The following is a 26,601-nucleotide window of genomic DNA, read 5'->3' on the forward strand; positions in this document are numbered from 1 at the left end:
CATTATGAAAGTGTTTCCAGACTTTAGAAATTCTCACAGGAAAATATTATACAGAAAGTGTTTTTTTAGTGAAAGTAAAACAAGCTGGTGTATGTTAGTCCTCATATAGTCTTTACCGTCTGTATGAGCCACTAAGCAACAGACTTGTTTGGTACCAAAAGCTCTTTGGAAATGGGATAATGAGGAAAGCCTGACCTATTTTTATAAACTAAAGTACCTATTGTGGATAAGAAGGGAATTCTAACTTTTGTAGCCTTGTTGTAATGCCATTTAATTTGCTAAAGCTCATTAATGGAGGGAAGAGACACCTTGGAAGGAGGTGAAGTACACTACAGCCCAAAGTTTTTAAGGGAAGAATGGTAATAATAAATCCCAAAAGACTGAAATCTAACACGTAGACCAAAATATGAAATTTCTACAATCTCCTATATATTTGGAGATTGTGGGCCATGAACCAATCTTTTGAGTTTAAATTTCTCTGATAGTTTGTTGTGCGACTAGACTACTCATCAGTACACTGTGGGAAATATCTGCGCCAGATCAAAGCCCATCAAATCTTTGGAAAGAGTTGGTGTCAAAGCAAGCGTCTCTAGGTCACTTCTGCTCAACTGCCTTCCAGATAATAGGAATCAGACCCTTGTATCAATCTGTGTTTAAAGCTGGCTTCCCTGTTCATGAAAACAATCCTGATAATGGGTTCCCTTTGTTTATTTGATGTTTCTAGAAGAGGAGGGATCCAACAAGTGTAACACTCCTTAATGACATGCCAACCAAAGGGAGTTTAGTCCTTCAAGAGTGAGAGGTGTAGAAAACACGTTGGGCCAGATCTCCATTAGTGTAAATCAAGATAGCTCCACTGAAGTCAGTGGAACTGTGTTAACTTACACCAGCTTAGGATCTGGTCTGTTCAGTGGAAGTATCTTTTCAATTGTTGCTGGTCTGTGCTATGCAGCTTTAAGAGATAACAGGGCAACTTCTGCTACATGTGATGGGTTGCTCTGCAGCCTTATATTCTTTAAAACGTGCAGCAGAGAAATGCTAAAACTCAACTTTACCAACAGTCTTGGAGTGAGTGAGAGAGAGTGTGTGTGTGTGTGTGTATGTACACAAAATACATATAGACAATCAGGCACCATGTCAGATCTGGACAAATAGTTGTCTAGAGAGGATGTGGAATACTGTTTTGTATCAAACAGTCCAATAGTAGTGTCCTCCCGCAGAACCTTTGTTCCATGATTCAGCTCATGTCATAATGTGGTCCTGAGTTAATCTCTTTTACACAGTATATATTCCATGGCTCAGGAGGGAAGATATCCTCTTCAGCTATGTTCTCATTCCAGGAACTTAAATAAATGTGATTACAATCTAGTGTGGTCCAGGATAAAGGGGATATTCCCTTAACTGGATAACACAGGGAAGTTCCATTGATACAGGTTGACATCCATGTCTTGTCTTGGACCCATGACTGTCGGCTGTAACCGGGGAACCTTCCTGTGTAAATGAAGGTTATATCTACTAATAGTTAAGTTTGGAATAGCACTCAATATATAGATTATGTAGCCTTATAGGTGTCACATCTCTTTGGATGCATTTGTATAAACTCCTGGCCCAGGAAAATGAATTAGGATTCCTAGTAAGATGATAATATACTTCATTTGGAGGCTGTTGTGCAGCCTGGAGGTCTGTTTGACTGAATTTTCCCTCTCCCCTCTTTCCTGTGTTTTCTCAGTTTTAGACTTCATTATCTGCACTGTTGATAAGTTTGTTTTTTTTCCAAATCTACTGGCACAATATCTTTTCTGGAGACTGAGCTCAGGAGAGTGATAACATCTGGAAAACTCCTTGACTAGCTTCTTTTATACTGAGGCTTTGTCTATACGGGGAAATATACTGGCATAATTATACTGTTACAACTGTACTGCTACTGCATATCTCTCTGTGTAGACACTTTCATTTCGGAGTTAATGCTGTTTTTCTGGTTTAGGTTAAACCACTTTCAGAGCAATGTACACCAAGCTGGAAAAACTCACTCTTATTCCAGAATAACAGTGTCTATACAGGGAGTTATATAGGTATAACTGTAGCAGTATGCTGGTAAATATCCCAGTGTAGGCAAGTACTAAGTGTGGTTCTCTTGTTACTAAATGCTAGTGTAAAACATTCTTCTTTCTTCCCCAAACTTTGGTTTTCATAATGCACAGTAAGTGTTTAACTTTCTATGGTGACCATTTGGTTTGGTAATATCTAAAATGTAGTTTTGTTTTGGTGTAAGAATGTACTACTATTTTTGATGCTCTTTGTCTGTCTACCTACCTCAGTAAGTCGGCCGATGTTGCGCTACTCCAGCTACATCAATAATGTAGCTGGAGTTGGCGTAACTTAGGTCAACTTACTGCTGTGTCTATGCTGCACTTGGTTGACGGGAGACACTCTTCCATCGACTTACCTTACTCTTCTCGTTCAGGGTGGAGTATCAGGGTTGACCGGAGAGCGACCTGTGGTCAATTTGGCTGGTCATCACTAGACCCACTAAATTGACCCCCAGTGCATCGATCACCGAATCATCGATTCAGCTGTAGTAAAGATGTGGCCTTTGTGTTCCCTTGCTCTGATAGCTCACTCTCGCTAGAAATCTGTTTTAAGATGATTTTGCCTTGATCCTTTGCAATCCATCCCTTTTTCATCCCATATTTTAAATCTACAGCTTCTCTTGTTTTCTTTATATTCTTTATTCCTTTAAATCTGGCTGTATGCAGTAAATCCCAGATCTCTCCATAATGACATGTAAAAAACCAACTTATTACTTGTGGCTCATGTGTTAACTCTCTTAATTCTTATCATAATAGTACATGGGCACAGGAAGAGACTACACTGTTCATGATTGAGCATTTTCAGCATAGCGGTTTAAAGGTTTTGATAGATCAGACAGATTCTCAAATAAGCCTAGGGGCCTGGAGAAAATCTTTACTGAGACTCACTTAAAAGTTCACGTAAATCCTTAGCCCTTGTTTTTCATTCCATCGTAGTATCCTTTTGGGAAATCTAAAATGTATAGTTAGGAGCACTGCATATTATTTAGGTTACCCAGCCTTTCCCATGATAAGACCCTGATTCTAATTGTTTATAACGTTGCCAAACTTCTAACGGTTTGTGCTGAAACTTTATATGCAGGGTGTCTGCCTTGGACTGAAAATTTGTTGTTGAAATTTCAGCTATTTGCAAGAATGGGGCTGAGGAATAATATGTTGTTCCCTCCTTCCCCCCCCCCTTTTTTTTTTTTTTTTAGGAGTAGCAAATCTGGGCAAACTTTTCTTTGAAAAGCTCTAGCACTTGAAATTTGTCAAGGCATGCCCTTTGTATTAGGAATGAGCCTTTTACCATCCCTATGAAAATCAACCCAAATTTGGCCTTTGAAAAAATCAGTTTGTACGTGCCTCAATAAAGACTTTTTAGATTTGAGCAGCTAAATTCTCTGAAAATTCTGACCACACTGAGTGTGCTGGACCCTGGGACAGAGCAGGACATTTCTGGGCTGCCGCAGGGTATGCCAGGTCCAGGTCTGAGCACCTGAACTGAGAGCAGATTAACTGAGACCAGAGGAGAGAAAAATGATCGACCCAGCTTGATGGTCTAGGCAGTGCAGAAGAGGAAGCTGCCTTATTTAAATGCAGAGTGGGCAGCAGCCGGACCTTCTGGTGTGGGGAGGGGAAGTAAATTGTGAGTAGTTTGACATGGACATGTCCCCCAATCTGTCACAGAGAGGAGACTGGGAGTTGGAGTAAGTCGAGGGAGGCAGACTAGCTGTGCAAGGAGACTGGGAGCTGGGACTGTGAGATGGGGTGGAGACTGGGTCTGGGAAGTGAGGTTAGGGAGAGGCAATGGGTTGGGTCTGATTGGGCAAGAAGACTGGCACTGTAGAACACTGGGATGGGGGGAAGGAGGTGTGAATGGAGGATGGGGAGATGGATCTGATGAGTTGAGGTGCTGGGGGAGAACTGAGACTGGCTGGGCAAAGGGACTGGGACAAGGAGCTGTAGGAGGTGCTGAAATTGGATGAAGAGCCTGGGGAGAGAGATTGGGGGGGCAGAGAGAAGATAGTTGAGATGAGGAGCTGGGAGGTGAGCCGCTAGGAATAGGTGGACAATTAAACTGGGATGGGAAGCTTGAGGAGTGGAGACTGGGCTAGGTGAAAAAGAATGGGACTGGGACAAGGTATTGGGATGGGGAAGAAGCAGGACTGAAATAGGGATAGATTCAAGGAAATAGGGCAAAAGGGGGTCAAGATTGTGGGAGGAACAGTCAAAAAGAGCCTATGCCCACTAGAGAATTTTTCCCTCCAGAATGTGGAATGGAACCCAAGTCTCACAAGTATCCACTGGCAAAGTGTTCTATCCCTCTCTAGTGCTGGTCCACGTAGAGGATGAAGACCTACCATTGCTATTACTGGCAAAAGTAGTAGATCTAAAGGTTCTATGCCTGCTGGTGAACCATGTGGGTGTCAATATGATGCTACATGATAGAATTAGTTTTTTTCATTTTGTTTTTTAAACCTAGGAAATTACACAAACTGTTAAATAACATTATTAAGGATACAAAGTCAAACACTGAAAAGTTTGGAAATGCCACAATAAAGGATATCTGTGAAAATCTTTCTTTGGCCATCTTGGGAGTATGCATTATGACAGTCTTTAATTACATACTACTTTTCCATAGTATGCCTGCCTCATTCAGTGCACAGGATGGACGGTGCTTACTTAATGAGCAGCTATTCAATATTTTGTTTTCTAATTGTTGAATGTATGGTCTTACGCCTTATTTGCTGCACACTGCCCAAACCCTAATCTGAAGACAGAATTGTTAATTTACTCATGGGCTTTGCTGTGGTGCCCATCACTACAATATCTGAGTGTTTCATAAACATTAATGAATTTATTTTCCCCCCACCCCTGTGATGTGAGGAGGTATTATCCACATTTTACAGATGGGGAACTGAGACACCTAGGACCTGATTTTTCATAGCACTTAGCATTTTATAACACGTTATATGTTCAAAACAGATTCCACTGATTTCAGTTGCTGCTTTGAGTGCTCAGCACTTCTGCAGACTAGTCCTCAGGGTGTCAAGTCAGACACCCAGAAAATGCGGCACATGCAGTTAGCAATAGTGATCACATGTGATGAGTTTGGATTAAGTGACTTGCCTACCATCACACAGGAATTCTGTGGCAGAGGCAGGGATAGTCCAATTCTCCTGAGTAGCATTCAACTGCCTTTATCATGAGACTTGCAATCTCTTGCCTCGTTCACTACACACCTTCCAACTTTTGCAACAAATGAGGCAGAGATTCTACAGACAATAGTCTTGTGGGCTACACAACCCTGATTCATCTCCAAAGCAGATGTGAATAGCATTGCTATTCTTCCATCATAACAGCAGCAGTACCTGGAATAGAACAAATGAAACTTCAGGTTTTTGTGTAAGAAAATATATATATGTTGAGGTTGTTCATGGCATCTTGTGTGATAGTGGGGCAGCTTGCTTTTCATTATCTACAGTAGCATCTTGCTAACTTGTACTAATGACTAAGGGACACCTTGTGAATAACTGAATTTTGGGAATTCATGAATCATAGTAATAATAATAATAATAATCCCTCTTGGTTCATTTATTTTTTCAGTCTAGTTTTCAGGGGTCAGATCGGTTACCAAAAAATAGGAAGATTTTAGTTCATCTCTGAAGAAATTGTACAAGAAAAAGAAACAATATTGGCATTTAAAGTTGTCGTTAGGCTTCATTGTCAACATCCAACTGCAATGAATCGGAACAATAATCCTTCCTATAGACCTCTCATTTCTGGCCGTCTGAGGACTCAGGCAGGTATCACCTGTGTCTTTTTACACTCAGGTCATATTTTAAAGGTGGTTCTTTACAACCATAAGGGCTAGAGACTTAATTTTTTTAAATAAAAGATGGAATTCCTGAGCTGAAGGTGATACCCATCTTGATGAGCTACTCCAGGCCAGCCTAACTGGACCTGTTAGTTGTATTTTTGAAGCTTAATGTTGTACTAGCATGGACCAAAAAGGGTGTTAAATCATATGGAATCCTATTATTTTTATTATTATTATTATTATTATACTTGACTCTAAAATGAAGTGCACCTTCCATGGATGTTGCTGGTATGGGGATGCTGGACTTCAGGAGGGAGAGAGTTTCTGTGAGCAAAGTTCATGATGCCTTCAGTTTCATTCCAGTCTTGTATCAGCTTGATTACAAACGCTGATCTGCCCTTGCTAAAGGAGAGCTTTGTTAGGAAGCTGGTACTGCCATTGCCACACTAGTTTATATGCAGAGTTCACCAATTTAGTTTTAAGGTGTGATTGATTTTAAAACATTTTAATTAAACTGATACAAACTCCTGCATGAACACACTTATTTCAGTGTAGTTTTAGTCAGTTAGGAACAGGTTAAACTAACTCGAAATAAGTGTCATAGAATCATAGGACTGGAAGGGCCTTGAGAGGTCATCTAGTCCTGTCCCCTGCACTCATGGCTGGACACAGTATTACCTAGACCATCCCTGACAGGTGTTTGTCTAACTTGCTCTTAAAAATCTCCAATGATGGAGATTCCACAACCTCCCCAGGCAATTTATTCCAGTGCTTAACCACCTTGACAGTTAGGAATTTTTTCCTAATGTCCAACCTAAACCTCCCTTGCTTCAATTTAAGCCCATTGCGTCTTATCCTATCCTCAGTGGTTAAGGAGAACAATTCTCCTCCCTCCTTCTTGTAACAACCTTTTACATACTGGAAAATTGTTATCTTGTCCCCTCTCAATCTTCTCTTTTCCAGACTAAACAAAATCAGTTTTTTCAATCTTCCCTCATATGTCTTGTTTTCTAGACCTTTTATCATTTTTGTCACTCTTCCCTGGACTCTCTCCAGGTTGTCCACATCCTTCCTGAAATGTGATGCCCAGAACTGGACACAATACTCCAATTGAGGCCTAATCAGTGTAGAGTAGAGCGGAAGAATTACTTCTTGTGTCTTGCTTACAACACTCCCTGTGTCCACACAGGAGTTTGTACCACTTTCACTAAAACAGTACAAATCTGTGTGTAGACACTATTTTTGGTAACATTGGGCAGGGTCTCTTTTTACCATGCTCTTTAATTATCATTTCAGCTTGTTTCTTAGCCTTAACTGTGTTATAAAGTGAACAACAGTGTACAGTACAAATCTCTTGCCGGGGCTTTTGTTGAAGCCAGGTAAAGTCAGCACTTTCCTATCAAATATCAGTAGAAAAGTGGGGCAAGCATTTTATGTATGAACCACAAGGGGCATAGATTAGAGTGGTTCTGCGTATATTTTGATTATCAGGAAGAGCTGATTTTCTGTTTCTTTACATATTACAATGGATTTCCCATGGTAGCCTATGCATGTTACATAGTTATACCACAGGAATGCTGAGGAGAAATGTTGGTACAGTGCTATGAAGGTGACGGTCAATAAAAATGTTCAGCATTCATAAACAGAACCTCTTCCTGTTTTAACTTACTACTGCATTTTTAAGGGAAGCAGTGGCTGGTGATTGACTCCTGGTGTATTCTTATCTCTCTCACTGATGTGGTGTTTTTATTTAGATTTATAGAGCAAAAAGAGGCATATATGACCTTTGACAAGTCATTTGAAGTAGGATTTTCAAAAGCACGTACGTGAGTTAGGAGCACAAGTCCCGTTGAAAGTCAGTGGCATTTGTGCACCTATTACTTAGATGCTTGTAGAGGTCCCAACCTTAATGCCCAGTTATCAAAGTTAAGCACCTAAATCTCCATTTTAGGCATCTGTGTGGTGACCTAACTGCCTAAACCAGCATGTAACTACCTAAAATGGGTGATTGTAAGGTGCTTAACCCATATTTGAAAATTGGGCCCCTTACCCCTCATGCTGATTTGCCCTGTTTCTTCAGAGTGTTGAATTTCTCCTTCCTCAGATGCAGACCCGGTTATACCGCAGACACACAAGTTTGGTTAATTTAACTTCAGTGGAGACAGGTGTGCATTTTGATTCTTCTAGATCTGTTCGCAATTTCCATTGACCACGAGGCTTGGCCAGCTAAGTTGGGGACCTTGACAGGGTTAGATTCTGGCTTTGCTGGTTCTTCTCAGATCCTAGAAGGTAATTTGCTCTTCTGCCCAGAACACCCTCTCTTGCAGAGTTGCACAGGGTTGCAGAGTTCTGTTCTGTCTGTCACTCCTTTCCAGTATGTATGGTGGTCATTGGGGAAGATTGTCACATGGTTGGGGGTGTAATTTTAATCTTCATATGGATGACAAAGTTTTGTCTTTTCTCTGAGACCTGGATGGTCTCACCTGATGAAGGTAAGGGCCTGCATTAGAATCAGCTGGTATGAACTCAGACCAAATAATGGTCTTGTAGATGAGGGATTCTCAAACTTCATTGCACTGCACCCCCCTTCTGACAACAAAAATTACTATGCGACCCCAGAAGTGGAGACTGAAGCCTAAGATCGCCCAAGCTCCACTGCCCCAAGTGGCGGGGCCCAAGCCCCACCACCCTGGGACGGAGGCCAAAGCTGAAACCCAAGGCCATCGGCCCCAGGCGGAGGGCCTGTAAAATGAGCCCTGTCACCCAGGACTGAAACCCTTGTCCCCAGTTAGTTTGGCTAGAAGATTGCAACCATTTTCACTCTTGCTAGTGTAGACCTTGCCACAGTTAGCTAGGCCTTTCACTTACACAGTCGATTACTACATTGTCCTGTACAAAGAGTTAGGCTTAAAGACTGCTCAGACACGAAAGCAGAATCCAGCTGCCTATTGTTTAGTGGGGGTACCACATTGCATCTATTCTTCAAAGTTGTACGGGCTGACATTTTGCTTCTGTGTACAATTCAGAGTGCTGCCTTTGGATCTTTAAGGCATAGATTTTAACAGGTATTTAGACAGTGCTGAACTCAGTGTTGCAGTTTCTAAATCTCATTTTCAAAAGGGATTTAGGCACTTAGGAGCCAAAATCCCATTGGTTGTCAATGTGATTTGGGCTCTTAACTGCCTAAATTCCTTTTGAAAATGAGATTTAGTCTCTTAAATCAGTTAGATGTTTCATCACTGAGCACAGCAACCCCATAATATCTTTACAGAACAGATTTGGTTCTGTTACTTAAGGTGCTCCCCTGTGTCAGATCAGATAGGGCACTTTCACTTGGTCCACCTAGACCTGAGATTATCCAACTGTTCCACCCTTTGCAGCACTCCTTTCATGAATTGCTTCCCTTCTCAGTACCCTAACCCCCTATGGCTTGGGTCTCAAAATGTTTCCTTCTGTGGCCCATTGGCAAGGGTAGATCACAGTTTGAGAATATCCTCAGATTGTAGCCTGAATGGGAGACTTGAGAAATGAGTCTGCTTTACTGGGGTTGGGGAGAGATCTGTGTAGCTGAGACAGTATTGTTGTGGTGTGTTAAAATCAGAGTGGACTGATTTAAATTGGCAAGCAAGAAACCTTGATTTAAATAATTGATTTTGATCTTATTTTGCACTGGTACTTTTTAGTTACTTTCTTAAAAGTTCATTTTCATTAGTTGATATAAATATTAAAATCTGTTAGTTTGCAACTAAATGTAGCCTTTGGTTCTTTTTGCTAACCACTAGGATAAACTATATCTATACACACTGAAGCAATTCTATAGGTCCATGTACACTTAATTTTTACCTTTTTTATTATTAGAAAAGGTTGGTTGACTTGTTTCTTATTTACTAGATGATTTTGTTTACTCATGTTTTGTGTCAAGCTTGGAATTCAATTACAAATGCACAAAACCAGCATTTTAAAATTTTTTAGTTAAATAAAACAACCCTAAATGTATTGGATGCATAAGAAAAAACTAAGTTTATTAAAGCATATTTTGCATTTAAAACTGATTTATTAAACAGTGGAAGTATATATTGTAGTTAGTGAGTTGACTGATGGTTTCCCATCACTGTGGGCCAGATATTCAAAGGTATTTTGGTGCCTAAAAGCAGGGAGAGATTTCTAGTGGGAGTTTCAAAAACGCTTAAACAGGTTAGGTACCTAACTCCTATTGAAAACAATTGGAATTGAAATCAGTAGAAGTTAGGTGCTTTAGAACATCCTACTAGGCGCCTATCTGCATCTAGGTGCCTAAGTGCCCTTGAAAATCTGGTCTCTTGGTTTTAGAATTAGTAGAGCTCATCTTCTGCTATTTGTTTTTTATTCATATATTTGAAGAGTAAAACAAGCTTTCCTGCTTTTTCAGCTCCCAGTTGGCATCTCAACTTTGAACTAGCTCAAATGAATTAAAAAAAAAAAAAAATCTGTCCACCCGCCAGCTAAACTGAAACCAAAAGTAATTAAGGATAATTCTGCACAGCAAACCGAAAGTACTTTTGGAAAAATGTAATTATTAGCATTTACTCAGTTGTAAAGGCTGACAATAATATAGTACTTGACATTGTGACATATTTATAAAACTCAAGTTGACCTCAAAAATTAGCTATTCTCCCCAATTCTGTACATAAAGCCGCACCTTTTAACTCATTGAAATTGAAGGAGGGCTTATTGATATAGCATATTGTCTTTTTATTTATTTAAATGATTTAAATAGTTTATAGTAAATTTAGGCCTTTACTGAGGTTGTTATTTCAAACTGAATTTTAAACAGGTTGATTTTGAAAAAGAAAAATGTCTTCAATTTTAATAAACTAGATTTTTTTTAAATCAGTTTTTTCTTTATTATTAACATCTATTTTTATCCATCCCATTTTAAATTATGTAAATACTTCCAGTGAGTGACAGACATACTTTGGAGGCCTTTCATGAATCTAAAAATAATAGAGCTCACTGGATGGATAGAATGTTAGGCCTTGCTGCTATTCCTAAATTTCCAGCTGTGGACAGTAAACTCAGGGTAACCCTTTATGCTGTGGATGCACATGCTTTTGGAGAACATTTACCTACTGCTTTTAGTCATAATACCATTTGCATGTATGTGTATTAGACAAAAAAAAAAGTGTGGTGTGGGGGAGCAAAGAAGATGGGGCTTCTCTTCCCTTAGCATAATTCTGAGATGGGGCTTCTCTTCCCTTAGCATAATTCTGAAAATGAAACCATCCAAAATCTGTCAATGCCACAGGAAGAGGCAGGATTGAGTATCTGTCTCATATGGGTTTGTCAAATATTCCCCAACTGCTTTATAATCTTGGAAGATGTGTCCCATATACCCCATCAGAATCCAGGGTTCAGTGATGTATTTTTCCTGCCTTCTGAAAATATTCCATCAGAGAAGAGGTGGGTGGGTGGGTGGGTGTGATATAGGTGCAAGAATACTAAAAGGGAACTGATATTCAGAGACTTTTTGGTGCAGCTGGTGTCCTCTCAGTTGTATGTAAGGATCACTCAGCGCTACCATTCTCCTTATCCCACTCATAAAACCATGCTTATACCAGAAATGACATGCAGGCTGGGAAGGGTTTAATTTATGGAATAAGAAATTCAATCACTAAACACAAACAAAAATTCCCATGGATTGTTTTCTTCTCTTTAAGCTATTCATTCAGCACACTGGTAGAATGGAGACCCTGATTCACAGTGTAAATTTCAGTAGTGAGACTGCTGAGCCACTTTAAAAGAATTTATAATCTGAGAATTGAATGGCTCGTGGTTTGGTAATGGGATAACAGAGATTTTCACTGGACCTCAAATCTCATCCTGGTCAGCAGTGACCAATACCAGTTACTCTGACTGAATTAATGGTCTCAGACCAATTGTGAAGAAACAGCTGTCTATGTAAGCCTGGCATGAGGCCAGGGATTGTATTGACCTGGGACTGAACTCATGTGCCTCTGCAGATCTGTGTGAGGCATGTTGGCAAGTAACATCATGGGGTGGAGGCATGCGATGTTACCCATAAAACAGGTATAACACAAGATAGTAACAAGGACTTCTCCGGGGCTGTCAATCTAGCATCTATCATGTGATTTAAGGGTGAAGAGGGTAGAGTTTACAAGTAATGTTGGATGATCTTTAGTTTGGGAAGGTATGCATTTCCCTCAGAAGGGTCCCCATATACTTTTGCATGTCCTAATGGGCTCTATTGCTGTCGCTGCAGGAGGAGGAAGAACAAGAGGAAGAGGATGATGATGAAGATGATGATGATACAGATGACCTAGATGAACTAGACACTGACCAGCTGCTGGAGGCCGAGCTGGAGGAGGATGAGAACAATGAGAATGCTGGTGAGGATGGAGACAATGATTTCGCTCCCTCTGATGATGAGGAGCTTGCCAACTTGCTGGAAGAGGGGGATGAAGGTGAAGATGAGGATTCTGATGCAGATGAGGAAGTTGAGCTGATCCTTGGCGATAGTAAGTATACTTCTAAACTGGTGGTCACAGGTGATCGCATCCTCACAAATATGAAAGAGAGAAATTTTCCCTCTGGAAAAATTTATTTCTCTCCTTCCGTCCCTGGATGAAAGGCACTGGTCCCCCCATTCAATCAGCTTTAGGCCTCCCAAAGAGCTTCACTGGTAAATACCAACCATGGTCTGAGGGAATCACCTTTGTTAGGTCTAGGAAGAAAACTGTTTCCATCTTTATTCCCAGATACACTTGAGAGAATTATAAAGCAGGTTTTGCAACTTCGTGTGAAGGATTGTTATATGTATGCTCACAAATCCTGCTCTCCAGAGGGACCCAGACCACTATGTAACTTCTCTCCTCTCCTCTCCTCTGCTTTGTTTATACACTCATAGAAATGGGAAGCCATTTTCTTCCTTGCTGGTTTGAGCCTCTTTCACCTTCTGCAATTACTTAGAGAATAACCCAGCATGGCATTTCTGAGCTTGCTTCTTCATTGCCCGTGACCGTTCCAATGCTAACCTAGCTCTGCGCATAAGGTTGAAGTTGTTCTCCCTCCTGGTTTGGAGAAACAGAGACTTCATTTAAAAGAAAAATAAATAAATAACGGCTTTGGAGTTTGTCTAGCACTTCAATTTTGAAAACGCTTAACAATCAAGAGAGGATGACCTTGTGGTTAAGGTGGCACTGGATTGAGACTCAAGAGATCTCAGTTCTGTTGCCACCTCTTCTACAGATTTCCTGTGTGATCTTAGGTATTCACTTAGTGTCTCTGTACTGCAGTTCCCCATCTGTCAAATAAGGGTAGTAGCACTGCCCTACCTTACATGGGTGTTGAAGATAAATGATGTTTGAGGTGCTAAAATATTGCAGTGGTGGGGCTGGATGGGAACCAAGATGGAAGCCTGACCTCTCTGGTGGCAGGTTGGAAGGCTTTGAATGGCAGTTCTGTTTCTGAGCTGGTATAGCCTTCTCCACTAAGTTCAGAGTCTCTCTCGCTGGCAGACTCATCCATGCTCTTCTTCTGTTTCGTTGTAGTGCAGCCCTGCTCCTCTGTGATCAGACTCATGAATTTGGGGGTAATGCCCCCTCAGGTCTCCAGAGATTTTCTTATATGTATGTCAGTCAGTCCACAGTTCTCTTGAAGGTGGTAGGTATTTTGTCCAAACAGGACATTTGCATAGCTCTAATTAAAAATGAATTGCACTTTAATAGATACTTAGCGGTACTGTTTTGGGAGGGTGGGGTCGAACAGGCCTATGACAGGTCCCTGAACTGAAACTAAAGGAAATCTCAGTGTAGGAGTCACCGGTGCCAGGAAGAGAAGTGACTAAAACTTGGTCCTGCAGGGCCTTTTCACCACTTTCTGGCCCTTCTGCCAGAGGGGGAGACTGGCATTCTGTGCTGCATCTGCCTTACCCCACTTACTTTACTGTTGGAGGAAAGACAAAGTCCTGTGGTGCTGCCTCTGGCCTGTCCACTAACTCTGTGTTCCTGCTTCCTCTGATGGGGCTACAGGGCCCAGTGGGAATGGTGAGGAAGCCACAAGAACCTGACATCTCTGCACTTTGGCTTGTAAGGATGCAAGGGGAATGGGTATTGAGGAAGGAGTTGAGGACAGGTAGGTAGCAGACACTGGTGGGAAGGAGAGGGGACGTTACACAGGAATGGAAAATTTGTGCACTTTGAAAAGGAGCTTATTTTAACTTGACTGTCTTTAAAAACCTCTGCATTTGCAAGTAAATTGGCTCTTAGTTCCAGTAAATGGCTGTAATGTGTACATCAGTCTGTGATTGAGTCTCAGCAGAAGACTCTGCAGCAGAGAATAAGTGATCATCTGACATCCAGGCAATGTGAATACACCTTTTCTGCTCACGACTTTACCTGTTTGAATACTGAGTCACAGAGATCACTATTTGGCTCCAAAATCTCGGATGGGCACTGAGCATTTAGACTTGATGCCTAAAGTATTAGAAACTACTCAGTCTACAGCACTGAAAAGCACATAGAAAACTCCAGGCTTATATGGGAGAGACAAAGCAGAGGCTTCCATTAGAGAGGCCAGCGGGTAACAGGTTTGACACTTAGGGGCAGTAGTTAATCATCTAACTCCTGATGCTCGAGGGAATTAGATACACCTCACCACTCATTCCTGAGTGGCCTGCGATTTATAGAAGGGGAAGGGGGTGAATGTAGAGAGGTGAGGGGTGGAGCATTACTAATATAGCAAATGGGCATGTAATATCAAGTTTATTGTGGGGTTTTAGATCTAGATTTGGACTGGTGGTTTGAGGTTGTCAACCTTGCAGTGAAATTGCAGCCTGTGAACACTGGGGGTGGGGGTGCGTGTGACCCCTTTCCAATGGGCACATTGGGGGAAAACAGGCTGGTACTCATCTGTGCTGCACCAGAGCATTGCCCATGACTAGTTTCCACCCCATCATGTGTCCCTTCTCAGCTCTCCCCCACCCCATCTCCTTGTTGCCCACTTTATTTCTCGGTGTAGTAGAAAGTAGGGAGGAGGTAGAAAAGAAGCAGAGGAAATGGGAGTCTGGGAGTTGCTGATCCCTTCCCTGTGTATGTGGTGGCCTGGACCATGGGCAGGGAGGTGGAGCCACAGCCTGATGAGGAGGAGCAGCCGCAGCAGTTGGCTGGCTCTCTTCTTGCTCTGGCTCCCCATGCTGGCTCACGTGTTTCTGCAAATACCTGAGTCAGATGCTTTTTGTGCCTCATTTCAGCATCTGCAGTTTTGAATGGTGCCTCACTAGCCATGTCAGCTAAAGTTGGGGTAGGATGGGAAGCAGGATGGGTGCATACTGGCCCTGTACATACATAGCTATTATGGACATAGTGCTCCTAAGGACAGCTTTGCAGAGAGACAGCACTGTGGGTGCTCTTGTTCAGAAGCTCGCCAAAGTGGTTTGTTGGGTAATTCCTTTAGGCTTCTTCCCACTGCCATCATAAGTCACCAGGCTAAAGGGACATGTCACAGCTTCACCTGGCCCAAGTTCCAAGCCTCTACCAAAGGGGTCATTTATGAGTAGCATCAGCACCTCTTGCACTGAGTGCGCTGCCTGCTGAGAAGTTGCTGAGCACGTGCCCTGTGATTTTGGGCTATTTGAGGCTCTACTTTGAACTTGTATAGTGCAGCTAACCCTCTGAGATGGCTGTGAAGTTCCCCTGCATCTTTGGAGTCTCTAGCTAGGGATGGGACTCTCAGCCATGCTCTGGTCAGGTTGCACTTGTATGGTTAGCTGGATGCTGTGGCGGCTCCTCTTTTTGGACTCAGCTTTCTCAGGCTAGTGTGGTCCAGGTCCAGCATGCATCTCATATTTACCTAATCATAATCTTCTCCTCTGCCTCCCCTGAGGCTGCAGTCATGTCTTACAAGTTCCCAGCCATGGGGAGACCAGTAAGCCTCAGAGACTTGGAATCTTGTATTCACTGCTTTGAGTCCAATCTTAAGATGCACTGTCTAATGTATAGCGCTTCGCCTCTCCTCCTCTGCCCCCCAGCAGTACTGGCCCTCTGATGAGATTCTTACTGGACATACTGGTATTTCTTGACAACCCTCCCTAAGCTTGGCACAGTTAGTATGCCCATGTACAGTGTTGGGACATAATAATTAAAGAAACAATGAAAATGGGGAAGTGAGTGACCTTGGTATTCATGTCCCAGGCAGGGGGTTGCCTTTTCAGGAATCACCTGTGAAAACATTTAAAATGTGCAGACATTCCTCTCGGCCTAATGCATCACTTGGGTTGGAGGAGATCTGCACAAAGGAGCTTGAAGCTTGGCCTTTCTGGACCAGGGCAATTTCTGCACCTACTGGGGTTCTTGCAAAAGCTTGTTTCACTGTCTGAGTCAGGATGTCCTTATGAAAACACTCCTAGGAAATGTGGGGCTATCTCCCTCGAGTAATGCCCTACAGAAAGAAGCTCAGCAGGAGTTCTGATGCAGGCCCTGGGAAGAAGCCTCTTGTTGACAGGCTGAACTTGTGTACCTGCAAGAAAAGTGTCCAACTAAAATGGGTATTTCTGTCTCTCTTGCTGGTGACTGGCAACTCACAGCAGAATAACTTGCTTTTGAGTGTTGGGCTGAGCTGTGAACTGCTATTCTAACACCTGGAATGGTGACTGCCAAGCTACTATGTGAGCTGTCTCCAGCCATATGTATTTGCAAATTTAAGGGTTTGTGTTTCGAGAACAGCCAGTGTTTGAATTGAAGAGCCCTACAGGACCCAGTGAAGTGTTGTGCTCTCCCTCATGGCAGTTGTAACAGGTCTGTGTGGTCTCACTTGGGCAGTGTGAGAACAGTTGACAAGATAAGTGCTTGTAAACATCTTGAAAGGTTCTGTGCTGTCTGGCCAGTGGAGTGATAGCGGTGGTACACCTGAGGCATACCTTGGGTTCTTAAGGACATGGCTGAAGGCTGATCAGCCAAGAAATTCTTTCCTCGTGAGATCAGGATGCCTCTCTCTCATTCAGTTCCCACCTGCTAGTAGTAACTTCTTTTTGGGCCTCTTTTCCTCTCCATGTTTTCTGGACTCTTCAGATCTGTTGTCCCTCCTCTTTCCCCATGTAACCTAGTTGCTATTTTACAGCAGCACTTTGTGGCTCAGCTCCCATTGCATTGCCATAGCTACTGCTCTCCTAGGCTTTACAATAGAGGCTGAGACTTGATTGGCTAGTGGGTCACAGCTGAAAGGGCAGCCAAACATTTTGGGCAGGGACACTCTGGAACTTCAGCTTTCCTTCAGCTCCCCTGACTTTTCAGCCCAGCAGCTGTTGTCCCTTGGCCAGCCCCACCCCATGGCAGAACACGCAGCTGGGTTGACTTGTACTTTCTCTTGAAACTTCTGAGATGTGTGGCAGCTGGTTCTCCTGAAGCGGTCAGAGATCTTGGCCCAGCCTGGCCACAGAAATCAGGAGCACCGGAAAGTTGCTATAAACATTTCCTCTGTATAAATCAAGACCATGGAAATAGCTCCCAGATAATCTTTTTAAGCGAAAGGAAAAGTTGAAAGGAGTCCAGCTGCTTGTGAAGTACTCCATCTGGGCATTGAGTTGTCTGGGCAGTGAGCTTGTGATACTGGATATTTCAGAATATAAAACATTTCTTTGACTAACTTTTGCCAACACATTTTTCCTACCTATATTAAAGGTACCTACAAAGGGGAAAAAACAGACTTGTGCTCTGAGCCACTCCCCCCCCCCCCTTTTTTTTTTAAGGCCTAAAAGGTTTGTCCCCTTTTTTGAGGCTTTGCTTACCCTGCAAGGCTCTCTGGAGAACTCATGAAATGTAAGCGAAATTGTAAAAGACTGGAAGCTGAGGGGAGAGTGAGTTTTGGTTATTCTTTAAAACTGCTTTTAACACCTAGTTAACTATAGCACTCAACGAATACTTAGGCCATCTTGGTTAAAGATTCAGTAACCATGTCACTTCAGCTAGGGCCTGAGAACTCATGGTACGCATCTCTGTCACTTCATACTCTCCAGCAGCACAACTGAGGGAGCCTGGACTTTCCTGTTTAAAGTTAAAGCAAGTGAGGGTGGGGTGGGGGGTAGAACTCTTGGCAAATATTTTCATGTCTTCATTCTGCCTCACAAAGCTAAAAAGGGCAAAAGCCTGGTTTTTAGAAATCCTCTGCAGGTCACCTTTAATGAGTGCTGTGCAGCTATTTCATTGTGAAGTGCTTTGTGGGAGGTGCTATAAATGATGGTGTAAGTATAATGGATTATTGACTTTCCTCACTAATGAGGTCCCAGCAGTGCCCTGCCTGGAAAGGCAACAACTGTTCAATAAGAATGTAGCTTTTGGTGTCCAGTTTGCTACATAATGAACTAGTAACTTATGCAGAGCCCACACATCAAGGTAGGATGTCATTTCTTGAAATAATGTGGTTTTGCAACACAGTTATCCCACACATCTGTCCTGTCCCAACAACATGAAGTTATGTCATTTATATGTTCCCAATAAGTTGTGCAAACAGCTTTCATATGAGTAACCTCCTGGTGGAAAGTTCCAGCCCCACTTGTGCAAGGGAGTTCTGTCAACTTACATGAATTATACTGGGCAAAATTGCACCAGTCCCTTTGATCCACTAAAATCCTAGTGCGCACTCACCTTATGCCAGTTGACTTCCTGGCCTGAAATACAATTACAGGCTGTCTCTCTCGCTGCTAATGCTAAGGAGTTCATTGGTCTGTGGTCAGTTTGCTTGAGCAGGTGGTGGTGGTCTCTTGTAACTGACTGATGCAGAACAGGCTCCATTACTTAGCTGGCCTGACAGCTGCATTTTTTCCACATACACCAAACAAATAACCCATGTGTCCCCTTTCCAGCTGACAGCTCAGATAACTCTGACTTGGAAGACGACATAATCTTGTCTTTGAATGAGTGAGGAGTGACCACCACGCAGGGTGTTGGCGTCAGGAGAAGTTCCCTTCCCAGAAGACAAGAGACCAACTCAGAAGCAATTTCTGAGCACCCCTTGGGACATCCAAGGAACTCCAGCCCATCAGTTGTGTTGGTTTGGGTCAGATCGAGACGCTTGAATAAACAGACCGGGGGTTAGGCCTCTTTCTCTCTGCCTTTTTTTTTTTTAATTTTTAATTTTAGGCTGAGATGAGACTCTCCTCTCCATGGAAACGTCTGAAGCTATTTCAGAATATATTTTCTTTGTACAAAGTTCTTTCCTAAAGAACAAAAATAGTTTTATATAAAACCAAAAAAAGGAAAAAAAAAAAAAAGAAAAGAAAAAAAGGCAGGTGTTATAGTAAAAAGGGTCTGAACTTTGTATCAGTCTAGTATCTTGTTACCATGGGTCAGGTTTGGGGGGAGAAAAATTGTTTAAAATTAACAAAGGGGCATTTTTACTGAGTACTAAATGAAATAAGAGGATCATGGTTTCTAAAATTGCCAAGAATTGAGAATTTTTTATTTAAACAGGTGTTGCCATCTGCTGCTAGCTTGTGTATGTGTCACCTGCCTTTAGGGAAAAGCCCAAGGGGGTAACTGAACCTCCAGCCTGTTTTAAGCAGAGGTTCTTGCAGCAAGAGGGGGGAGGCTGACACCCAGTATTCATGGAGACAAGGGGCTCTGGGATTGCAGTTTGGGCCCTTTTTTCCCCTTGTGATTCAAGTTTTTTTAATCTTTTTTTCTCCCTTTCACACCCTCTGTGGAAACTGCAAATTGAAGGCCTTTCTTTAATGTAAAGTGTATTTATTGAAAAAAATAAAATACAAGTCCTGTCTCTACGTATGGCTGTGAGCTGGACCCATGTTTTCCCCCTCAGACCTGCCCAAATAGTATTTGGCAGCACAGTATCTCCCAAGACTCCCCAACAAGCAGCCTTCTGTGGCTGAGTTGCAACACAAAGGACAAGGTAAATCGGATGGGAGGAAGGAGCAGCGCTGCAGTTACAAAGAACTTGTGACAGAACTTGTCCTTCACTCACTTCTGGCTGCCCACCGGAGCTCTATGCCTTGGACATCCCTGACAGCTCTTCCAGATTCCTCTTTTTACAAGGTTAGATCAAAACAAATATTTACTGATTAACAGCATATGTGGTCTGTCTTGAAACAAAACTCTTACTGCTTTACTACTGTGATTTAACATATACCTGAACATTTATGTAGTGCCCATAACAGTGTAATAAATGGTTTTGTAGTGGGGTTAACATGAGAGAGGAAGAGAGATTATTTATGCTGGCTGGATGACAGGTAAGTCAAATAAGGTGCTGCTGTTTGAGACCGCAAGGGCCCCACCTTAAAAATCACCTAGGTTAGGTGTCTAGGCTTTTGTTACACAGAGCAGAACTAAGTCGTTCACTTTCACATCAAATTCCAGGCCTGGTGCTCAAAAAACATGCCACGACTTGCCTGAAAACGTGTCTGTTCTGAAAACTTTTACACTGGTCAGTTGCTCTCTTGTCTATTCTTAGAATTCAGAATGTGAAGTTTTCACAAAAAGAATGATGTTGAGTAGAGAGCAGGGAAGCCCAGTGAGTTTCTTCCTCCTCCTTCTCCGTTCAAGCCTCAGGCAGAGAGTCAGGCCGGCACTACCCCAAGTAGAATGTTTTTAACCACAACGGGAGATGGAGGGAAGTACCACTGTGGGAGGGTTGGCAGACAGTAAACGCCAACAGTTGCTAATTCACTTTGTCTACCCTAGAGAAATTAACCATTAAAAAAGATCACTATACACGACTGTTTTAAACAGGTTATATGCATGATGTATGCCTACAGTGCCACTTCAGTGGGGGGGGCTTTCTGGTCTAACAGCACAAGTAGTACATATTTCAAAAAGCCCTTGATGCATTGTCCCACAGGGAGCAGTGCCAGGATATTTACCTGAGGGGCATTGCAATAAGTGGTTTATAGCACGGACATGGCTGAACAGTTTGTGCTCTGTGTCAGCTCTATCCTAACAACCCAATTCTCCACTAGAGCAAGACAGCCTATAAATCAGTTCAACCAGGCTCTCTTCCCAGGGTACTGTCCCCAAAAAAGGCCACTGAACTGCTGTTAAAACTAGTACAAGTGTAGACAAGGCTGAACCATTTTTACCACCATGCTGGTGTTGTGCTTTTCAGCACATTTACTAAAACAGCACACACAAAAAAATTCACTGCTGGAGCTATGTCTACACTACAATTCCCACTGCTAGTTTTAGACTAGATGGGAATTATTTTGGTGTCTCTTCCCCAGAGCAGAGACTGGCTTACATTTTCCTTCCTCCTCCCCAAAAATCTCATCTATCCACGAGGGTCAGGCAAGATTCACATTTATCAAGACCCATGCTTTTGGGGTTCCGTATGTATCTAAAAGACACTATAGGGCCAGTCTCCTACAGTCATTGAGATATTACGGTCACATGACATTACCACCTGTTGTGCCTCCCTAGGCTGGCCTTACCTAGTGCTGCCATTGTCTTGTTGCATCTTCACTGAGGCCCTGCCGTGAAGGATCTCATAGCTGGAAAAAAATCTCATAGCTCTAGCAGCACTCATGTGCTATTACTTGTCAGTACATTCCCCATGCCGTATCTGCTGTGAAGTCTGGGGGGCAAGGACCTTGGCCTTATTTTTCTACATTTAGCATACATTCAATGCTAGACTGATAACAGGCACCTGTTTTTAATAGAACCTTTAGATGTCGGAATACTCTTGACACCAGGGGCACAACCATATCCTGGGAATGATGAACTCCATTCATAAACACTCAGCCACATTGAACAGAAACCCACTCAGGAAGCAACAGTACAAGGCTAAAGCTCTAATAATCTGAAGTTCTGATGACTATTTACTTGGGCCTTGGCATTGCAGAGCTCAAGTAACATTTTTCTGGCTTTGGCCTCAGGGAATCATCTGTCTGGAACCTTCCAACTCAGATCATATAACAAGCAGTCATTGCCACTCAACCAAAGCAGCAGTAGCAGCTAGAATTCACAGCAATAGGCAGTAAAAGATTCAGTTCATAACTGCAGTTTCAATACTGAATGTCTTCAATACACAGGATGTTTGTGACAAAAGTTAGTGTTACTCTCTAAAACTGACCATGTGGAATATTTAATAGCAGTTGGTTTAAAAAAAAAACAAATGTAACACTTCAAGGTGCTGATAGCTTACATAAGGAACCGTCAACACTACAGGACTTGGCCACAACATAGTTAAAAAAAAACTGAAAGCCCTAGTCAATCCAGCTAGCCTCCAACTTTTAGACGTGTTGTACTTGGGGTGAGTGGGGGGCATTACTATGGAAACATTATTAAACTCACCAAGTAGCTCTATTTTAATATAACTGCTGTATTACATAAAAACAGCAAATTTACATTATTGAAACAAGCAACTGACCATGCACCAACACTGCTGTCCCCTAGTCTAAAACTGCAGGATAAATGGACTTTATTAGTGTGAATTAACCTCCCCCTTACATAGCTTCTGCTACCAGTCATACCAGCGTATTAGCTGACAGCACAGTTTTAAAAGGGTCTTTGCCAACTTCCTGCCACCGAGTTTCTGGCTCACACCCACATGTGCAAAGGAGATGTTTGGTTCCTCCAACAAAAAAAGTCTGGAAATTCAAAGAAACTGCTAAATTTAGGGTTTGTTGTTTTTTAAATGCTACAAACTCTTCTTGAAGACTGCTAAAGGCTAACAGCATTATAAAATAATGTAACTGTGTGGCTTTTAAATCAAGTTTGGAATGGTTAACTCCCATCATTAAGAAACTGAGAACTTAGAGAGGCAAATGTCCTAGCTTCTGTCAGACAACCACCTCACAGATTACCGGAAGGAGCCGGCCCTTCTTCAATTCCAATTTTCATTCCTTGTTTATGCTCTTACTGTGACAGGACGTCCCAAGATCTTTGGAAAATTAACTCTTAATACATTATGTTTTTAAACAGCCAAAGATATTTTTTTCCTCCTTTAGAATCCTGCAAACAATTTAACTATGGCAGTTAACCTTGTTCAGATAGTCAAGCTCTGCACTATACAAAAGAGCACCTGCAGTGCAATAAAAACTAAGCTTGTGCCCTTTATTTGTCTATGTATAACAGAGGCCCAAGACGGTTCTCTCCAAAGAGGAAAGGCAAGGGTGGTTTTTTTTATCCCCCCCCCCCCCCAAAAAAAAAAAAATTATCAGGCATGTCAAGCCATGTCTACCAATATTTTGTTGAAGCTTCTTGGTCAGTCCTTGCGACCTTTTATAAGAAGCATTTTTCTCTCAAGTGTTAAATAGCTGTTAAAAAAAAGATTTAAAACAATGAATAAAAGTCACTTCTATTCTTGATCAGGATTCACTTCCTTGGAACTTCTCTACCTGGGACGCATCTATCAAATATTGGAGAAGTAGCAGAAAAGTGTCAAGACTCAAATTCATAATATATAAAGCAAGCAGGCCAAGAACATGAATTGACATTTCAGTGTCTCTCATATATCATAAAGAAGTCTTCCCCCAATCTTCCAGGGCACCCGGAAAGAGGGAGGGGAACTATAGGTCAGAGAAACTGGAAAGGGAGGAGGCATCATCTTTTAGCTCTTGGGAACCAGCCCCTCGTAAGACCATAAAAACCAAGGTACTACACAAGATTAAAAATCCATCAGTGAACAAGGCTTTACTGACAACTTTCCATACAGTTAAAAAATAAAAATACAGAACACAGTGGACAGTGTCACATATTAAAAAACGAATAAAATTGGATCTATTCAATTGGTATTAAAATTAATTAGAAACTAAAAATCTTACAGTTTTGTTTAAGGTTTACTGGGCTTCCACCAAAATTATCGGCCTTAAAAACAACTGGGTTGTGACACACACAAAGAAAACATGGAATCTGAAGAGACAGTGTGGGCTAGGCAGTGTCTTTGACTATAACTATCACCATATGTTCTTCTTCTAACTTTCCCAATGTCCTTAGTGCTGACTGGAGGTACTGCTGAGAGAATTCACAGGGAGGGAAAGCGTAAAGCATGCCTGTGCTGTCTCTGCACTTCGCCCCTCCCACAGGCAGGCTGATCACCCCAGCAGCCTGCTTCTGTTTCAAGTAGGAGACCAGATTCCTGAGAAGCCTTCGCTGCAAGCCAGGCTCCACAACAGGAAACGTCCCCTCAGCCCCTACCCCTCCTTGGGTGGCTTGGGTAGCCAGTAGCACAGCATAACCATTAGGACTGCCTTGTTTGATACGGCGAGTTACTTCATCCAGCTTGGGCTGGTCAAGTCGAAGTCTTTGAGCAATCTTGAGCTGTGTTAACTTCCCACCAGATGAATGGTCTTTTAGGAGCCCATTTATGACACCTAGGTCTCCCTCCAGGATGTGCATAGAGGTGGGGAAGCAGCTATTTTTTAACACAAGAAGCCCGTTCCAAGCAAGTTGCAGTGTCTGAGCGAATTCTGATAAGTTCTTTACTTTTTTGGTCTCAGATTTTGGCTCCTCGTGAGTTTTTGATTCCGATTCACCAGTTCGATGATTGCGTTCGCTGTCCCTTCTTTTAGGCTGAGGAAGATCAGAAGTTTCACGATGGGGTTTCTCCTCAGATACATGCCGGTTGTTCTGAAGGGAGTTACTCTGGTCTCGTTCTGTTCCAGATTCTGTAGTGTTGTTCTCTTTCCGAACCCTGTCTGGGCTGCGATCTAAAGCTAACCCACTGGCCTTTGTCCTGCCTCTGTCCTCGTAAGGCGAATGAGCAGTCCTTCCACGGTCACTGGAAAGGCTCCGGCGTTTCCGCCTTTCTTCCCAAGGCTTGGGCACGCTGCGGTCACTGTCACTACCCCAACGTTCTCCGCTGCGGCTACGCACGGATCGACCATAGCTCTCCAAGTTATTTCTGCGTTCAGCATTTTTGGTAGGGCTAGCCCAGTCTGCCTCTGCAAAGCTCCTGTCTCTGTCCGAGTACAGGAGATGTGGAGGAGTCCTATCTCTCACCCTTAAGTCTTGCTCTAGGCTTCTGTGCCTGCTATATCCATCAGGTAACAGCTCATAATGCACAGGGAGTGGTGCAGGCTGGTACTGCTGGGGGTATCTTGTCTCTTCAGCTTTGGCAAAATCCACTCTGAGTCTCCTCTCTGGTCCGCCCAAGGGGAAGCCTCTCATCTGCGCACAGGCAGCCTGGGCAGCATCCAGGCTTTCATATTGAATATAGGCAAAGCTATCCCCCTTCACATAGTCAATAGTTCTGATGCTACCAAAGCGATCAAACTCCCTAGCAAGGGCAGCCAGGGATGTACTTGGTCCAAGGCCGCCTACCCAGAGTCGAGTAGTAGGATTGGCTTTACCATAGCCAATTTTGATGGGGTTCCTGCCAACAACCCGGCCAGACATGGCGACCTTAGCCCGATGGGCCATGTCCAAGTTTTGGAACTTGAGGAATGCATACGCCCCACCTTGACCTCGAGCAGGGCGCTTAATCACCACCTCCTCAATGATGCCATACTTCTCAAAAGCACGTCTCAGCTCCACCTCTGAAACGTTATGATCTAAGTTCCCAATGAACAGGTTCCGGGTGGCTCTCTGGTCATCCTCTGGCATCAGGTCTTCCTCAGCCACTATGGGGTAGCCATAGGGTCGGCCACGCTCATCATACAGGCCATAGTAATCCAGTGCCCTCTCCCGCTCCCGGGAGAGCCCGAGTGCAGCAGCCTCCAAGGCAAAGGCTGCAGCCGCGGCATGAGCATGTCGGGGCCTTGGCTCCCTCAATAAAGGGCTGGCAACAGGTGAGAGTGACCTCTGCTTATACTGGTAGGTGCTGTGGATGGGTGGCAGGTAGCCCAGAGGCTCTGGGGAGGGCACAGGTGGGGGTGTGCGGCTCCTGCGACCCCCACGTAGATACACAGGCTCCACTTTGAGGGGACGATCGTACAGAAGCAGCTGCCGGGCCCGGGCGTGTCTGCGGGCATCACGGGCGTCCCCCGGGTGCCGGAAGTTGACATAGGCGACACGGCCCAGCTCAGGCGTGTGGGAGAGCTTCACACTGATGTCGCCAGCGCCCCCACTCGCAAAGCGCTGGAACTGGCGGAAGAGCCCATCCTCCAGCAGCTGGTCAGGCAGCGCTGCACTCAGCCCACTCACCAGCAACGTCTTGTACTCGCAGGAGCCGGGCGGCTCCACCACCAGCCCTGGCGAGCCCCCCAGAGGGGCCAGCAGCAGGGAGGGTGCTGCCCCCGGCGGGGGGCCCGCCAGCAGCAGTGATGGGGCCACCACGGCTCCCGGTAGGGCCTTGGCCTTGGGGGGCCCCAGCGCCCGGGAGGACGAGGTGGAGGCGGGGGCGGCCTGGCTGCTGCGGGCGCTGGAGGCCGAGCTGCTCCCCGCCGTGCGGTGGTTGGAGTCGCTGCCTCCGGCCCGCTCGTCACCGCGGTGGCTGCGGGAGCTGGAGGCGCCGCTGCCGCCGCCGGGCGGGAGCTTGTCCCGGCTACTGCGGGAGGCGCCCGAGCTCCGGTGCGGGCCCCGCCGGCTGCTGCTTTCCCGTTCTCGCTCCCGGGGCCGCTTGGCGGCGGCGGCTCGGCCTCCCCCCGCCCCGCCCGGGCTGGAGTCCCGCTCGCTGCCCCGCTTCATGGCTCCCGGACCAGCGGCTCAGGAGGCGCCTCCGGCGGCCGCCGCCATCTTGGACAAAAGGGAACGAAGGCGGCTCCGGAGTCCGGCCGCGGCGCCGCGCGGGCCACACGTCATCATTCCGCGCCCCGCCGCATGGTTGCGTCAG

General features: G+C 44.0%; 2 protein-coding genes across 7 annotated transcripts in view; one reads left to right on the forward strand and one right to left on the reverse strand.

Annotated features, from left to right (window-relative positions):
- DCAF1 (DDB1 and CUL4 associated factor 1) overlaps nt 1–20,082 on the forward strand; it is a 114,044-nt gene extending 93,962 nt beyond the window's left edge. For 5 of the 6 annotated variants that reach the window (XM_030568333.1, XM_030568335.1, XM_030568336.1 and 2 more), the window contains 2 exons: nt 12,152–12,407; nt 18,746–20,082. In XM_030568333.1, the coding sequence (XP_030424193.1) occupies nt 12,152–12,407; nt 18,746–18,804 (315 nt within the window). In that variant the 3' untranslated portion in view covers nt 18,805–20,082. Of the gene's footprint in view, nt 1–7,996; nt 8,122–12,151; nt 12,408–18,745 lie in introns of those variants that run through there. The other variant, XM_030568339.1, reaches the window with a different exon arrangement.
- Nucleotides 20,083–23,496: 3,414 nt separating this feature from the next.
- On the reverse strand, nt 23,497–26,496 carry RBM15B (RNA binding motif protein 15B). Its single transcript, XM_030569861.1, has one exon. The coding sequence runs from the start codon at nt 26,454–26,456 to the stop codon at nt 23,760–23,762; it is 2,697 nt and encodes an 898-aa protein (XP_030425721.1). The 5' UTR covers nt 26,457–26,496; the 3' UTR covers nt 23,497–23,759.
- Between the last annotated feature and the right edge of the window lie 105 nt (nt 26,497–26,601).

This window comes from Gopherus evgoodei, chromosome 7, assembly GCF_007399415.2.
Source record: "Gopherus evgoodei ecotype Sinaloan lineage chromosome 7, rGopEvg1_v1.p, whole genome shotgun sequence".
Taxonomy (NCBI): Eukaryota; Metazoa; Chordata; order Testudines; family Testudinidae; genus Gopherus; species Gopherus evgoodei.